This window comes from Asterias amurensis, chromosome 9, assembly GCF_032118995.1.
Source record: "Asterias amurensis chromosome 9, ASM3211899v1".
In the NCBI taxonomy this organism is placed as follows: Eukaryota; Metazoa; Echinodermata; class Asteroidea; order Forcipulatida; family Asteriidae; genus Asterias; species Asterias amurensis.
In genome coordinates, this window is record NC_092656.1 from 14377351 (window position 1) to 14395201 (window position 17851).

The 17851-nt window shown below is 38.3% G+C and overlaps 2 protein-coding genes across 6 annotated transcripts in view; one reads left to right on the top strand and one right to left on the bottom strand.

Annotated features, from left to right (window-relative positions):
* Nucleotides 1-3502: 3502 nt before the first annotated feature.
* LOC139941695 (uncharacterized) lies at nucleotides 3503-15427 on the bottom strand. 4 transcript variants are annotated; one of them, XM_071938298.1, is made up of 8 exons: nucleotides 15324-15427; nucleotides 14800-15003; nucleotides 11703-12340; nucleotides 10673-10848; nucleotides 8659-8769; nucleotides 5329-5493; nucleotides 4528-4726; nucleotides 3503-3878 (listed from the first exon to the last, which is right to left on the bottom strand). In XM_071938298.1, the coding sequence occupies exons 3-8, from the start codon at nucleotides 12292-12294 to the stop codon at nucleotides 3505-3507; spliced, it is 1617 nt and encodes a 538-aa protein (XP_071794399.1). In that variant the 5' UTR covers nucleotides 12295-12340; nucleotides 14800-15003; nucleotides 15324-15427; the 3' UTR covers nucleotides 3503-3504. The 4 variants fall into 4 exon arrangements, with proteins under 4 accessions (XP_071794399.1, XP_071794400.1, XP_071794401.1 ...); XM_071938299.1 differs by having other exon boundaries at nucleotides 14800-14976; nucleotides 15324-15414; XM_071938300.1 differs by lacking the exon at nucleotides 15324-15427 and having other exon boundaries at nucleotides 14851-15081.
* Nucleotides 15427-17851, top strand: part of LOC139941693 (structural maintenance of chromosomes protein 5-like) — a 35670-nt gene continuing 33245 nt past the window's right edge. Inside the window, exon 1 of one of the 2 annotated variants that reach the window (XM_071938296.1) lies at nucleotides 15427-15703. In XM_071938296.1, coding sequence (XP_071794397.1) covers nucleotides 15528-15703 — 176 coding nt within the window. In that variant the 5' untranslated portion in view covers nucleotides 15427-15527. The remainder of the gene's footprint in view (nucleotides 15704-17851) is intronic. The other variant, XM_071938297.1, reaches the window with a different exon arrangement.

The window sequence follows — 17851 nt, forward strand, 5'->3', positions numbered from 1 at the left end:
AAGGAAACAGCTGCTCTGTTAAACAGTACTGCCGTCGATTTCACCAAACTCTTCCTAACCTAGGATTAATCTTAGGACTTAGGACGGGTTCAGTTCCATATCCAAATACATAGGACGCATTGAACTCATCATAAGTTTAGGACGGGTTACTCAACCCAACTCGAGATAGGATTGATCCTAGCATTTCGTGAAATTGGCTGCTACACAATTAATCCTTCTATATTAACGTGACTATCTCAGTTTGACATTTATGCATACTTATGTCTATCTACTGTATGGTGGCTCATCAGCCGGGTCTAAACATGGATCATCTAGTCAACCTGCAGCCAATTTCACGAATCTCGAGTTAGGACAAGTAACTCGTCCTAACTTAGGATCAATCTTAAGGTCTGCATGCTACAGTGCAGGGTTGGGACTCGTCATAAGTCCTAAGATTAATCTTAAGTTAGGAAGAGTTTGGTGAAATCGACGGCTGGTCCCTTTATACATGTGGCCAGCTCACTTGTAATGACCACTGCAGCATCCTTTATGAAACATGTGAGAAGGTTGTTATTGTTAGTCCTTTTTGAAGTTGAGATTTCATATTTCCAAAGAACGATTCAATGAATGATCAAGTGAATCAACTTTAATTTAATCAGGATGAATTTTAATTTAGTGAGGTTACATTTCACATTGTTTTCTTTTACTTTTTCTCAAGTGATTCAACTTTATAATTAAGATGGCCTTTGAACAATTTCTTAAGACAACTTATTTGTGGAAAGATGTGATGGCCATTATTAAAGGGTGTACACAACGTTGATACAGTAGTATTGAAATGATTGTTCATAGATTTGCTCAAAACTGTTACGTATGAAGGTCATGGTGAAAAACTTCCATTTTAATAATTTTGCTTCACTACAAATTTTTAAGATATTCTTTCAGCAGACCCTCCATCTTGAACAGTTTTGTCCTTTGGATTAAAGGCAGTGGACACTATTGGTAATTACTCAAAATAATTTTTAGCATAAAAACTTACTTGGTAACAAGTAATGGGGAGAGGTTGACAGTATAAAACATTGTGAGAAACGGCTCCCTCTGAAGTAACCTAGTTTTCGAGAAAGGAGTAATTTTCCACGAATTTGATTTCAGAACAGATTTAGAACTTGAGGTCTCGAAATCAACCATCTGAAAGCACACAACTCCGTGTGAGAAGGGTGTTTTTACTTTCACTATTATCTCGCAACTTCGATGACCGATTGAGCTCAAATTTTCACAGGTTTGTTACTTTATGCATATGTTGAGATACACCAAGTGAGAAGACTGGTCTTTGACAATTACCAATAGTGTCCGCTGTCTTTAAAGGCAGTAGACACTATTGGTATTTACTCAGAATAGTTGTTAGTATAAAAAATTACTTGGTAACAAGCAATGGAGAGCTGTTGATATTATAAAACATTGTGAGAAACGGCTCCCTCTGAAGTAACTTAGTCTTCCAGAAAGAAGTAATTTTCCACGAATTCGATTTCGAGACCTCAGATTGAGAATTTGAGGTCTCAAAATCAAGCATCTGAAAGCACACAACTTCATGTGACAAAGGTGTTTGAATATGTTGAGATACACCAAGTGAGAAGACTGGTCTTTGACAATTACCAAACGTGTCCATTGTCTTTAACATGTTTAAGGATCAATATTTTCAAATTGTCTGATTTTGACCCTAATGAACTCAAGTGTTTCTCATTTTTAGAAACAGGATTGATCATTTTAATAAACTTCAAAAGCAATTTTTCAGAAACAGATAAAGTAAGTTGTTAATAAAATAATTTATATATTTAAAACTTGAAATGGCCTCAATTGCAGAGATTTTATACCAGTCACCAGTGGGATCTCCTAGGTCGGGCAGCTGCATTCTCTCAATTGCAGAGATTTGATACCAGTCACCAGTGGGATCTCCTAGGTCGGGCAGCTGCATTCTCTCACTTATTTTGACCAAGCGTAGCGGATACGCCATTATCGCACAAGCAGTGTGATTTATGGATTTTATGAAGACACAAATATATCATTATTATATAAAATAGATGTTAACACTCGATAAAACCCTACCCGCAGTAGTTTCTTGAAACTGGTTTACATTATAAGTTGTGAAACTACCAGAAGTGAATAACAAAATAGTATGGACATTCAATCAAATGAACAGAGCAAGTTGTACTACGGCTGAATCTTCACGAAAACTATAGTAAGCAGCAAACTGTAGAACAGTGAATTGCCACACTGGGAAGAACTTGGTGAAATTGCCGACAAGCTAGGTTTCGGAACTTGCTCACAAAAAAAAAAAAACCAATATGGAATTGCAGAATTGAATAATCAAAGTGCTTGTGGGTAGGATATCATGTTCCCCCATTACGGCTAACTGTGTACAAACTACTTCTGACAGCGCCCTCTTTTGAATCATTCTCTTTCAGCCTCCGTTAAGTTTCCAATAATGCGAGACAGAATCTCGTGCGGACAGATTTCCCTGGGACACAGGAAATGCATGTGAATGCAACATGTAAACCCCAAATTTCAACAACTGAAACTAATATTTCAAACCAAAATTGCCCAAATTAGGTGATGTAAATGCAAAACAGATAAAAAGGAAAACAATTGCTGACCAAAATGGTGAAATTGCATAATTGTATGATGAAATTGGCAAAAAATATGAATGATAATTGCAAGAGTTAGGATTGATAAACATGACGGTAATAGTAAACATGGTAAGGCCACTCCCGCTATCATATCATATTTCAGACAGCCATACCAGGGCCCCAATTTCATAGAGCTGCTAAGCACAAAAATTTGCTAAGCATGAAATTTTTGCCTTCAGAATGTCATAAAAACAGGTTTTCCAACCAAATTTCCATGTGGTTTTCAGGATAAGCCAACAACAGCTGAATACCAGTAACGGGCAACATCCATCAAATGGAAATTTTTTTGGTAATCCTGTTTTTATCAAGGAAGAAATTTCATGCTAAGCAGACTTTTGTGCTTAGCAGCTCTATAAAATTGGGCCCAGCTTGGTTAATGACAATTCTATTAAGCAGATTATTCTCAGGACAAACTATAACAATGATCTTGCATTTTACAGACATAAAAAAACTGAAGCGTCTTTTTTCAAACTCAAAAATTGTATTCAGGCACTTGGAAGAACAAAAAAAATATATGTTGTGCGCACTCACTTTTTTTACAGAATGGGTGAATGCAGAGCCTAATTAGTTTTAAAATACTTCTCATTTTGCCAATTAAAAGCACAGGAGGATCCAGGGTTTGTACAAAATTAGGAATGACTGTTGCGACCAAACAGTCACAAAATGTATGTTTGTCATGAAATATCTTTGGCACAAGTTTTAACTTTAAAAAATCGCTTCCCTGGAAAGATGTGTGCGAGGCACTTGTTGACTGGACTAATTGCCCCTTCCCTGGCACATGACTCTCATCCTCTTTGGCAATCCACTCTCGTATTCTGTTCCTGGCAAGAAGAATTCAACTTTCCTAAGTATTCTGCTTCACTTCACACAATTTCTGTGAAGCTGCAAATGTTTTTATCCGTAATCGATTGAGTATTCGATGCCATGCGATTTTCTTGATTTCCTTCATAGCATTCAGCGCTTCAGTCTCACGGGAGTTCTGTGTCCTTTTTTGTAGCTCGGTGAAAAACATTTCTTTATTCAATTCTTGCATACAAACAATGAATGGGAAGTGAAAGTTGTGTCTATATTTGGAGTTTAGCTGCGTCAGTAGTGAGGATTCTTCAGCTGATAGTAAATGGAGTCCAAGTTTATGAAACTCACAAGATGTATCAGATGATAAGACTCTCGGTGAGGTGGGTTGTAGGTTAGGGTAACATCGGATTAAGGCCTCTTTCCCTACAAACATGACAAAAGAAAACAACTATTGTTTAAATAATCTCAATAAGCTTACACTTCAATATTTCAACCATGGTTCCTGTAACAGCTTTAACAAATAAATATTCTGTTTATTTATTTCTAATATTACATTGGTTCAATCATCAAACCAACTGCAATGGGAGACTTTGGAGCGCTAGGTGGCAGCAGACTTACCAGGTAAATTTCCATTGTTTACGTAGTTCTGAGCGTGCGCACATGACCGAGAACAATGGATTTTACCTGGTAAGTCTGCTGCCACCAAGCGTCCGAAAGTCTCCCATTACTATGATGACGACATCATTGTGAGAAGTTAAGTTAAGCAAGCCTTACTAAGATAATGAAAGAAATCTTTCAAAAGAGTAAGTTTCTTATTTTTGAGTTTCCATGTGAAAAAGAATATAATGAAGCTGTCATTTAAATTTGAATAGTGCCTCACATTACAGAATGTTGTAGATACCAGTGAATGCAATTGTTGCATCCAACCCGTCATGCACTTCCTATGGTCATTCCACATAAATGATTAACTACACTGTAATATTATACCATTTCCAAAAAAGGGCTTCAAATATTTACAACATATAAAGTCTTTTCTCTGAGAGTGATATAAGGGAACAATATAGACATTAACCTGCATGTGTCATTGAGTCCAAGTATTCACAGAAAGCTCTATGCAATGCCTTCATGTTAACAAAGGGTCTCATAGCCCAGGCAGCAGAGGCAACAACTTGTCCATGTTCAACAACATTGCCAAACTGTTGAATGAAGAGATCCCAGCTTAGTGCATTCACCTCTTTCAATGCTTGTTTTCCAGACAATGATGGTTTCACCTGAGAAAGTCAACCATAAACATGATTTAAAGCCAGTTCTTCCTGTTTAGGATCAAGATGGAAGTTTTCATCCTATAGTCAATCAAAACTTGGTTAATTTCTTGTAAGTATTTTGGGGCGAACAAAGAATTGACTAGAGTGGAATTCGAACCAACGACCTCCGGATTAACGTGCCGGCGCTCTACAAACTAAGCTATCTAGCCCTATGTTGGCGGTTAACCCAGAGGTCATTGGTACGAATCCCACTCTAGTTAATTTTTTGTTCACCCCCCAAAATCATTTTAAAATTTACCCAGTCAGTTTCCCTTATCGTTTTTCTTGTAATTATGGCTGGCTTTATCATCAAGAAAGGCAGGGTTATCTCTCTTATACTAAAACAATTACAGACTACAGAGAGTACTTTTATTAGAGGTAAGAAAGAAAGAATTATTAGCATCAGCATTCATAAGAGTCATGAGGTATTCTTCAGCTTCAATTCAGAAAACATGAAAAATGCAATAAAGCACTTTGACCAATAGTTTACCTTCTTCAAGTTCAAACATTTTCCAACCCCATTTTTTTAAACAATTCTATAACCAGTTACATTTTCCTGATTGACGAACCTCTTTGACTGCATCCTCTCCCAGCGGATGATTCTTGTGATCTGATATTCTCGGCAACTGAATATAGATTCTTTTTTCACCCTTAACTGATCCACTTTTGAGAGCTTCCCTTAGAGCTATGGACAAATTGACTTTCTTCTTCCTAGAGGATGTGTCAATGGAGATCTGTTAAAAACAAGGCATTACAGCATAACTATTTGGTTTAAAGGCACTGGACACCAATGGTATAATAGTAATTACTCAAAATAATTATTAGCATAAAACCTTACTTGGTACTGACTAATGGAGAGCTGTTGATAGTATAAAACATTGTGAGAAACGACTCCCTCTGAAATAATGTAGTTTTCGAGAAAGAATCAATTTCTCACTAAAATATTTGAATTCGATTTTGAGACCTCAGAAATATATTTTGAGGCCTTGAAATCAAGTATCCAAAAGCCCCCTCTGTGCAACAAGGGTGTTTTTTTCTTCCATTATTCTCTTGCAACTTAAACAACCAATTGAGCTCAAATTTTCACAGGTTTGTTATTTTATGCCTATGTTGAGATATGTACACCAAGTGAGAAGACTGGTATTTGACAATTACCAATAGTGTACGGTGTCTTGAATGAACAGTTTATTTGCATATAAGCTTGGGCGATATTGCTTTTATTATCCCACGATGTATCGTCCAAAAAATATCGCGATATTTGATTATATGGTGATTCATATTTGAACTCGACATCTTACATGTACGTTGCCAAATTTTAATACTCTATAAATCGATCAGTACACATGTACATCTGTCGGGTGTACTGTCTACCCATCGTGTAAAAACCTGGGCCTTTCAGTTACACACACATACTGACATAAAGTGTCGTTTTAAGTGTGTACTGCACATGACTGTTCTTACATGTGTGCATATTGTGCTATAAAGCATCCATAATGAACATGTGGTGACTTCTGATGGGTTGTGGTTTGTGTTATGATCCCAAAGTGGTTTTCATTTTGTGACACACGGCCGGCTCCACACACAGAGGGAAACTTACACAATTGAATTGCTTCTGTAGTGTGTTAGACCGCCCGGGCGCTAAAGACTTTGATGTTTTTTTTTTTTTTCAAAGAAACCCTGTAATTTCGGGATCAATTGGGGGAATCTTGCGGTTGGTTCTGGGACTTTTTATTTTTTTAAACAGCCCATTGTCTCAATTAGGGAATAAATCATGATACTTCATCAAAACCACGATTTGCCGATAATTCAATTTAAAAAAAATCTAGACCATATTGGTAATCGTTTAAGAAATGGTATCACGATTTTCCGATAATATCGAGATATCGCCCAAGCTGTTGACTTTTCCTAATATAAGGGGAATCTATGCTAATTCACCTACATGTAGCCACTGCTCCTTCCTCCCCCCCCCCCCCCCCCGCCCCGATAAAAACCCCAACAAAACCACAAAATCAACAACCAGCACCCAATTTTAAGGTTCTGCTTACTATAGGCCTGGGCGAATTATTCGAATATCCGGTTAATGGCGAATAGGTTTTCCTATCCGTAACCGCGAATGCCTTTTTTTTCTTAACCGGATATCCGCATAGGGCGTGAATACCTACTCACAAACCGGATAATTCTGTAATTACAACCGAGTAACCGGATATTCTTTAATATCCGAATATCCGCGGACGTCGGGCGACAACTGATATGAATGTTTTGTCTGAATCCTTATGAAACTTCTATTAAGACAACATAAAACAGCATATATTAAGTATTTAACTATGCTTACCTCCATGAAGAGTTAAAACAATGACATTTCTGACGTAATTTGTTCAAAGATTACAAAAGTTTTCCTTCACGTAGAGTCAATCACGATCAAAAGAAATAGCAAATCGCCATCTTTAAATTAGATCCGGTCATTTTTATGAATGAACCGAGCGACACTGTCTGAAACTAATATCAATCCGCCCATAAGATCTCATTCACAAATGAACAGCGCCCTCTAGAGGCAAAAACAATTTTTTTTTTTTTTTTTTTTTTTTAAATAGCGCCCTCTAGCGGCGAAAAAAAAATATTCGAATATCCGGTTAATTTCGGATAGTTGGCCAGCGGTATCCGAATAACAAAATTTCACTATTCGCCCAGCACTACTGCTTACTGTAAAGTTATGCGCTTGCAGGGAGCTGTAAAGTGCAGAATTTCGCATTGAGCAAAAGCGTAAAATAAGGCCCAGATTGCCTTGAGAAACCCCTTACAATAGACCCTTTCCATGAAATATGCAAATTATATTAATAATAATATTGAGTTTTTATATAGCGCTTTTTCACTCCCTACGGGTGTCTCAAAGGGCTTCAAGATATCACCCCTTGTCACTGGGCCTTAAAGGAACACGTTGCCTTGGATCGGACGAGTTGGTCAAAACAAAAGCGTTTGTAACCGTTTTTTATAAAATGCATATGGTTGGAAAGATGTTTTAAAAGTAGAATACAATGATCCACACAAGTTTGCCTCGAAATTGCGTGGTTTTCCTTCTACTGTGCAAACTAACATGGTCGGCCATTTATGGGAGTCAAAATTTTGACCCCCATAAATGGCCGACGTGTTAGTCGACGAGGTAAAAGGAAAACCACGCAATTTCGAGGCATGTTTGTGTGGATCATTGTATTCTACTTTTACAACATCTTTCTACCCATATGCATTTTATAAAAAACGGTTACAAACGCTTTTCAAAGACCAACTCGACCGATCCAAGGCAACGTGTTCCTTTAATTTACTCCTCAAACCATCTCAGCTCCCTGGGGAGTATACAGGGATTGTAGAGATATTCACGCATGCGTCCAGGTAGACCCTATTGGTTGCCAAACGCTGTAGAGATGTGTGCACTATTATTAGCAGATGCACATTCAAGTCTGCATCACATACATGTAGTCAATAGCCACACCATCCGAAACACAGCGATGTTCCCTCATTTTAAGAACCAAAATGTTAGTGCGCCTGCGCTAGGTGTAGTGCAATTTACACTTTTTCATGGGAATGGTTTATTAAAGGTACACGTTTGGTAATTACTCAAAACAAATTTGAACTTATAAACTGACTTGGTAACGAGCATTGGAGAGCTCTTAGTAGTATAAAACATTGTGGGAAACGACTCCCATTATAAATTTAGTAACATTGTTTTTGAGAAAGAAGTAATTTCTCACTAAAAATTAAAGACTTCTAGCTAGAAGTCTTTCGTTCCTATCTGAAAGCACACAAATTTGTCCAACAAGGGTGTTTTTTCTTTCATCATTTTCTCAAACTTCGATGACTAATTGACCCAAATTTTCACAGGCTTGTTATTTTATGCTAATGATTACCTTAAATTCTGGATATTTGAAGATTTCTTTCATGCGGATCTGGGCTTTACATTTTATTTTCTTGGTGCGCTCTTGAGCTAACGGTCTTCTTCTAATCGTTACATCTGACAGCTGTCATACAAAAACAAATAAAAACACATGCATCAATACATTGTACATTACCTTGTATCATTGTGACAACATGGCCTAAATTTTTAATTACAAAGACAAACATATAAAGCACAACTTGTATTGCTGATGTTAGTAAAGAATTGAATTGAACAATACATGCTGAACATCAACACTACTTTTACAATGAAGGGGCTTGAGCTTCACAAGAAGTCAAGCAATTAAGTTTTCAGTTTTCAGAAGGTAGCCAGAAAAACTACTGCTTTGGAGTATGACACATATTTAAGAATGATTTGACAAGAACAATGGCCTATTATTTTGGTTAACACTTAGTCAATCAAACTATCCTGTCAGTCACAATGTCTGCCTGATTGGTATCCTTTCCACTTGATGAGGTAAGGACATCAGATCAGATCTGGCAAATATGTTGGCCTGACTCAAGCCTTTCTCCAAATGAGATAATGAAAGCTTCCCAATTGGGTATCCTGTTAGCCTGATTGAAAACCTTTTCTCCAAATGAGGATATTCATGGTCCCCAATCGGGAAATCTGTCAGACTGAATGAAATGTTTTCTCCATGATAGTAAGAGGTTATAAATGATACCCAATCAGGAACAGTCCCTGTTTGCTTAATTGAAATCCTTTCTCAAGAGGGTATACAATTAATGGTACACAATTTAGCCTTGCTCAAGGCAGTCGAATTATTCACTCCGAAAAAAGACCGCCGCTGTATAAAAACCCACCCATATTCACTGTGCGTAAAACCCACCCGTATTCACTGTGCGTAACATCGCACGACACGATGCCCCCGTACACTATCCGCATGCGGAGGCCGTCAGGCCGACAGCCTTGTAGGGTCTGTGTTGAAGCCACTGACCTCATTACTATAATAAGCGAAGAGTTCCCACGGTCAGCTCATTACCATAATGCCCGCGAAAGATGAGACATGTCTACATCATCACACACCACCACCACGGACGCTCAGCGAGCATGATAGGCGTGTGTGATTGGACGTCAAAATGAATAATTCATTTGCCTCACATCCTGTGTTGTCTGATAGGTGTGACGAACGATATACATATTCATGAGCTGCATACTAGCATATCCTAGAGCCCCCCCCCCCAATTTCGTCCACTATTGGAAATTTTTCAATACAACACTTTAAAACGGGAAGATACAGACCCGACAAGGCTGTCGGCCTGACTGCCTCCGCGTGCGGTTAGTGGTGTACGAGTGCGATGACTTGTGTGAACAGTATTCGTGCGATGTGACAGTGTGTATACGGGTGGGTCATTCGGTGTGATCGCACACACCATGCACAGGGTATACGGCGGGTGGGTTTACAGCTGCGTCTTTTCGGAGCGAATAATGCGACTGCCTTGAGCAAGGCTATACACAATTAAGATAGTCAGGAACCCTATTGAACTTCCAGAGGTTACAAATGGTACCCAATCAGGAAATATTGCCAGATTGAAATCCCTTTTCCAATTGACAATTTGAATATTCACCAATCAGATTTACCTGTCACCCTAATTGGAATCCATTCCTCCAAAAAGGTAATAAGCCAGCTACCCAATCAGGAAATGTTTGCCCGATTGAACATGTTGAAATCCTTTCTCCAAATGACAATTTGAATATTTACCAATCAAAAAACCTGTGCGCCTGATCGGAATCCATTTCTCAAAAGAGGTTATAAGCCAATCAAAAAATCAGAAAATGTTTGCCTGATTAAAATCTTTTCTCCACATGAGATTTGAATATTACAAATTTAGAAAAACAGTCAGCCTGATTGGAATGTATAGTTCTCAATATTGAGAAATCTGTCGTCCTAATTGTCATCCTTTTACCAAAAGAGAAAATCAATGGTTCTCAATCTGAAAACCTTTATAATTTGATGACATACTTACATGACGTTCCATGTATTTCCTTTTAGCTGCTACACATCGGTCAATGCCATACTCACAGTCCATCACCTTCTTACCGATGTTTACAAAAGGAATTCCATCGTAAGGAATCCCAAAGCCACAAAGGTCCACTGACCTCTCTTCAAAGTAAATCTTGTGAGGTTTTTCCACCTTGTATTCTATCAGAGAGAGAAAAAAGAGAGAACATAAGAATGTTGGGTTAATAAACAACAGTCGACAAATGATGCTGTAAGTAACCACAATATTGGGCCTTGAGATTTTCCCAATTTTTGAAATTCAAAATTATAGGAAAATCATGACAATATCTTTAGCCTTTGTTTTCCAGTGAGCAATTCTTTTTACCTTGCACAATTTCCAGCCATTGTAATCAAGAAGTTTTCCTCTTTTGTACTTCAAAAGCCAGTGAAAAGCATCACATAATTGTCAAAACCAGTCTGCTCACTATCTGAATATACGCATAAAATAACAAACCTGAGGAAATTTGAACTCATTTGGTCGTTGAAGTTGGTGAGAGAATTAATGGACGAAAAAACACCCTTGTCGCACAAGTTTTGTGCTTTCGAACACTTCAGCTGAGGTCTCGAAATAAATTCAAATATTTTAGTAAAAAATTACTTCTTTCTCAAAACCTATATAAATTCTGAGGAAGCTGTTTCTCATAATGTTTTATGCTATCAACAGCTCGTCCATTCCTCGTTACCAAGTAAATTTTTATGTTAACAATTCTGTTGAGTAATTACCAAGTGTCCAGGCCAGTGCCTTTAAAATAGCATTATTGTATCAGTAATAGTGTCAGTATCTCTCATGGCCTGATAATTCATTCTTGTAAGGGCAATGGTTTTTTCCTTGTATTATGGGCTCCTTTACAAAGGGAGACCTGAAATTCTACTGGACATTTTGAGGGACCCAAAGGCAATGACCACAGGCATGATGGTTGTTGCCTCCATTTATCTTCCTGAAGTATCAGGCCCGTCTTCCTTTCCAAAACATTTCTCAAACTTAAAATATTTACCAGTATTTCCAAATCCTGCAGTGTTTTTATAACAGGTGTACTTGGTTCCTGTTTCTTTCTCAAATTTATGAACAGCCTCATTGGCTTCCTCCAGCGTCGTGACATAAAACAAGGTAGGGAGAGAATCTTCAACTAATACATCATCATTTTGACCGTTTGCTTCCTGTTGGTTCTTATTGGTTTCTATCAAATCTGGGTTCATGATGTCACCATTATGTGCGTTGTTGAAATTGGAGTTTCTGTTGTCATGAAAAGTGACATTGCTGCTGTTCCCATGAAAACCCAAAGTTTGATGGACTGTGGTTGAAGGTGACCTTGAGATCTGTTGTTGCGATGGCTGATCTGGAATCAAATGTTTAGGTTCATGCTGCAACCTTGCCATGTTGTTGAGTAACTGCGTTGCAAGGCTATCATGGATACTGTCTTGTGTAGACAAGATTGTTGATTTCTGCAGCTGATCAGTCTGAGCTTGAAGCTGAAGTATCTCTACTTGAGCTTCGGATTCTTTGAAGTAAGCTGCAGTACTCGCTAGTCTGGCTTGACTATTCATCTCAAGAAGTTCTTGTGCAACATGTTCGGCTACTTGCTCCATCCTACGTAGCTATCGTCTTTTATAGGTGGTAGTGCTCATCCTGATCCTGCAAAATACAGAACATAGTTTTGGTTTAGCATAGATTATTCTTCTGTATTGTGGGAGCAGCTGGTACAGATAGAAAATGGGCTTACAAATGCCCCTTGTTCCTTCCCAAAATGCCTTTCGTCTTTCAACAACTAACAAAATCAGCCACGCAGGAATATCACAATTAAGGTATACCATACCGTATGATCCATGGTCCTTGCTCTTACTAGGTAGTACGGTACTCACTGCTTGCGCTATAATATGTTGCGGGACTTACACAGTTGCGTAAAGTTTCTTGAAATCGGCTGCTGCAGTTATAAGTTATTTACCATCACGAGTAATGGGGAGAGATGATAGTAAAAAACATTGAGAGTAACGGCTCCCTCTGAAGTACCGTAGTTTTCGAGAAAGAAGTAATTTGATTTTGTCTTTGAGGTCTGGAACGAAATTATGCATATGTTGAGATGTGTTAGTTATATTACATTACATTACAGGAAAAAGACAGGTCTTTGACAATTACCAATGCCAATATATAGTGTCCAGTGTCTTTAATTTTAACATGATTATTTAGGCCCTAAACCATGCCCATGGAGCTAACTTTTAACCATGAACATGATATTGAGAGAGCAAGGAACTCTACCTCCATCTCAAGCTCCATCCATGCAAAAATGGTGAAACATAATATTCAGTAATTAATACAGTCATATACAGGCGTCAGAACTAATAATAAACTTAAAATTAAAGTTGATTATTATTGGTAAACGTTTGCTTGCTCGCCTGAGTACATGTATCGTAGCGTCATACGTTATCGACCCTCATATGTTTTCGGTCCCCAACTTTGATTCCCGTTTATCTCAAAATTGTGCAAGCTGCACCGGTGACAGAAGCTATGCAGTTTACTCACGGTCTGTATTTTCATCAGGCTTAATCATGCTGAGAATAAAGTTTCCTGTCCCTGGTTATGCTCAAACATTTATAAAATGATTGATTTTTGGTACTAATCACTAGTGCATTATTATGCCAACATTCAAATGAGTCAAAGAAACATCATCCAACCTCGAAAGTTCAAAACAAAATTACTATCTGCTAGATTGAGTTTCATTCTGCCTTAGTCACTAGATGGATCACGTGAGGTTGTTACTATTTGGGATTCTATGGTGTGCAAATGTGGGGAAAATATTAAAATATTTTAAGTAAATGACAAAAAATTTTTTTTTGATTTACTCATGCATACTGTAATAAATTCCGATAAGCATTATAAATATTAAGTCTACATTAAAGAGAAAATACCATAGATTGGTTTCTTATCTCCTGAAACATAAAATTACTGGTCTGAAATGGGGGAAAACGGATTGTTATGAAGTGTGAGTGCATCGGGGGGGGGGGGGGGTGGGGTGTTTTACTTTCATGCCTATGATATACTCTGGATTCTAATAAAGTAGCCATAATGCCTTAGGACAAAAATGTAATTAAATTTGTTAAGTAGTAATTGAATAATATTTTTGATTTATTTTACACGTTATACTAGCTTCTGAATATTCAATAAAATACCAACCAATGAAAGGTGTGAAAACATATGACATTGCTCCAGTGTCGTGCATGCATAAGCACTGTTAATGGCGGACTGTCTCTCGCAACGTAAAACCCAAACTTTGAAAATTTCAACACACCATGAAGTGAAAGTGTTATTGTTAAAAAATTGGACAGATGATTTGAAAAAAATATAGTTTTTGATTGTGAACAATTTTCCTGTTATCCTACTGAAAACACATGACACCAGGATATGTACGAGACGTCAGTGAGTGAACCAGGCATACGTTTACGAGGGGGCTGGTCATCTCGCCACCTAGCAAGCTCGCCACCAACAAAGTCGCACCCTGCAAAGTCGCCCCCTGCAAAGTCGCCCCCTGACAATGTCGCCCCCAAACAATGTCGCCCCCTGGCTAAGTCGCCCCTGACAATGTCGCCCCCAGCCAATGTCGCCACCCTAGCAAAGTCGCCCCCAGAAAATAGTTAAGGGTTAGGGTTAGGGTTAGGGTTAGGGTTAGGGTTAGGGTAGGGTTTAGGGTTAGGGTTAGGGTTAGGGTTAGGGTTTGGTTAGGGTTAGGGTTAGGGTTAGGGTTAGACCTTCCACAAGCACAATTACTTCATACAGAATTTTTTCTGAAAATGTTTTAACTATATTTTTTTACCATAACTTTTTAAGCCTTTAAGGCATAATTATTGTAGCCTTAATTTTTTCCTAACAACATCTGGGGCCGATTTTGCTAGGGGGCGACATTGGCTGGGGGCGACATTGTCAGGGGGCGACTTTGCTAGGGGGGCGACATTGTTTGGGGGCGACATTGCCAGGGGCGACTTTGTTTCAACCCGGGGCGAGCCGGGTAGGGGGCGACTTTGCAGGGGGCGACTTTGTTGGTGGCGAGCTTGTCAGGTGGCGAGATGACCAGCATTCGTTTACGATACGTAAAGGCTCACCTCATCGAATAAACGTTGACGCCGTCTCACTGTTGTTCCACAGAGACTTACTCTATACAATACATGGGAGGTGCTCTGATGTTGTTCAGTTGTTGACTCTTGACTATGTTGACTCTCCTTTATAGCTTCCTTCATGAAATTTAAGTTCTGTTCTGCCCACTTCAATCACAGACAGCACTGCAACCCAGCATGTGTGGTTTGATACTTTTAATAAAAACATTACAATCTGTAATCATATTTTCCTAGGACGGCTCAGACTGTTATCCAGACGACCATAACCTTCATACGTAAAAAATAGTTGGTTGCAAGCAAGCCTCTGAATTGGATGGACCGGGCCATTTTTTACTGCAGAGAGTTTTGTTTCTTTCTGGGTTTTTTTTTAAACAAAATCATTTCTGGTTTTATTAATATTATTAATCTTGTTTCTTTATTTTAAATGGTGTATTATTTGTTATCATACGATTACATTTCAGTTAGCAAGGGTTACAATAACAACTTATTTTAATAATCTAAAAAAGTCTTACCCTCATGAAAAAAATTGAACATTCCAAAACAATGACATCAAACGTGCTCGGAAAAACCACAATGTGTTTTTGTGCCGCGAAAATAACCGTCAGATTACTGTACTGCAACGTACAAGTAGGACGTCCGCACGCCACTGTCGAGTGTCAGTGTCAAGTTTGACAACTGTCTGACTAAAAAGTAATACAACCTAATGAAAGAACAAAATGTCTTCAAAATGTAGGAGGAACATACGAAGCTCACATGAGTCTGCTGGGAGGAATCGCAGTCGAAATGATTCAACGATGGTAAATGGAGTCACCAGCAGTGGGCAGCCGACTGCTGAAAACGCAAAGGGTTATGTGGAAGGATCGATTGTGCGAATTCTGATGGAAAATTTTGTGTAAATAACAAGAGTGTCTGTACATATGTCTGTATAGTATCTACTAAACAAAACTACCAACTAACTATTGTAGGCCTCCTTTATAACAAAAGTGTCCGTATCCTGCAAGTGCCACCTTACTTCTAGAAACTATAAAAATAAAAAATTAATTAATATTAATAATAACTTTAAAGTTTAAGGGTAGCCTTATCTTATCCTGGTGTCATGTGTTTTCAGTAGGATAACAGGAAAATTGTTCACAATCAAAAACTTAATGGGTTTTTTCAAATCATCTATCCAATTTTTTAACAATTACACTTACACTCCACGGTGTGTTGAAATTTTTAAAGTTTTGGTTTTACGTTGCGAGAGACAGTCCGCCAAAAATGGTGCTTATAAATGCATGCACGACATTCATTGGAGCATTGTCATATGTTTTCACACCTTTCATTGGGGGGGTATTTTATTGAATATTGAGAAGCTAGTATGGCGTGCAAAATAAATCAAAAATATTTTTAAATTACTACTTAACAAACTTAATTACATTTTTGTCCTTGGGCTACTAGTACTATATATTTATATTAGAATCCAGAGATATCATAACATAAGGCATGATAGTAAAACACCCCACCCCCCTTGATGCACTCGCACTTCATAACAATCCTTTTTCCCCCATTTCAGACCAGTATTCAGTAATGTTTGGTTTCAGGAGATAAGAAACTAATCTGTGATATTTTCACTTTAATGTAGACTTAATATTTATTACGCTCATCGGAATTAAATACAGTATGCAGTTGTTCAAAAAACAATTTTTTTGTCATTTTCACTTAAAATATTTTAATTTTTTCCCCATATTGGCACACCATAGAATCCCAAATAGTAACCAACTCACGTGATCCATTTAGTGACTAAATCAGAATGAAAGTCAATCTAGCTAGCTGATAGTAATTTTGTTTTGAACTTTCGAGGTTGAATGATGTTTCTTTGACTCATTTGAATGTTTGCATAATAATGCACTAGTGATTTGTACCAAAAATCAATCATTTTATAAATGTTTGAGCATAACAAATGACAGGAAACTTTATTCTCAGCATGATTAAGCCTGATGAAAATACAGACCGTGAGTAAACTGCATAGCTTCTGTCACCGGTGCAGCTTGCACAATCTCGCGGTAAACAGGAATCAAAGTTGGGGTTCGAAAACGTATGAGGGTCGATAATGTTACAATTACACAATTACAAGGGAGTTGTCATAGGATAATTGCATAAGATGTGTTCAAAATCTTTCACCTCGCTCCTCGCATTATCGAATATCCCAGATAAAAGAGTTATTTTGGCAGGGAAAAAAATGCGAATGGCAAAGGAAGAAAAGAAAATACTTCCACTGGAAATAACCAAAAACTAAACACATGCATTGCGACTTTTCTCTCTCGGCTCTTTTTTCCTTTCCCCTTCCTCCCCTCCCCCATTATTATTTTTTTTCTTTTCTTCTTTCCTTCCCTCTTTCTCCCCCTTTTTTTTTTTTGTTGTTTTTTTTTGGGGGGGGGACCCTCTTTGGGGGGGGGGGGGCTCGAGCCCCCCCCGGTGGGTGCGCCATTGCAGTTATCTTCCTGGCAATGTATTTCACGATAAATGACACATTGTAAGCAACCAGCCTCAAACTGGATTGCACTTGGTCCTGGATGTCAATGATGTATAACAGAAACAGAGCTGGCCCTAGAACCAAACCTTAGAGGTTACACCTGGGCCCATTTTCATTTTCATGGCTCCGCATCGCCAAATTCTGCGCTTACGATCACGATTCCCTGCTTGACCTGCTCGCACCGCATTTCTGCACTAGCCATTTACGTGTAAGTGTAGAATGCCTAGTATTGTGGAGTACTCGCACGCAGAAGCCAAAATTTGTCGTAAACCGGTGAAATACGCTTGCCATCAGCACAGAATTCCCCTGCTTCTGTAAGCGCTGATTTCGTGCTTACGGTAAGCAGAGCCTTGAAATTGGGCCCCGATATAACCTTACAGTAAGAGAGGAACCTTTAATTGTCACAGCCTGCTCACAATCACTCAGGAACCCACTAATCCAGATGACCATGTCCCCTCTGATACCATAGAATTTGAGCTTGGCTGACAGGCGATGGTGAGACACTTTATCAAAAGCCTTGCTAAAGTC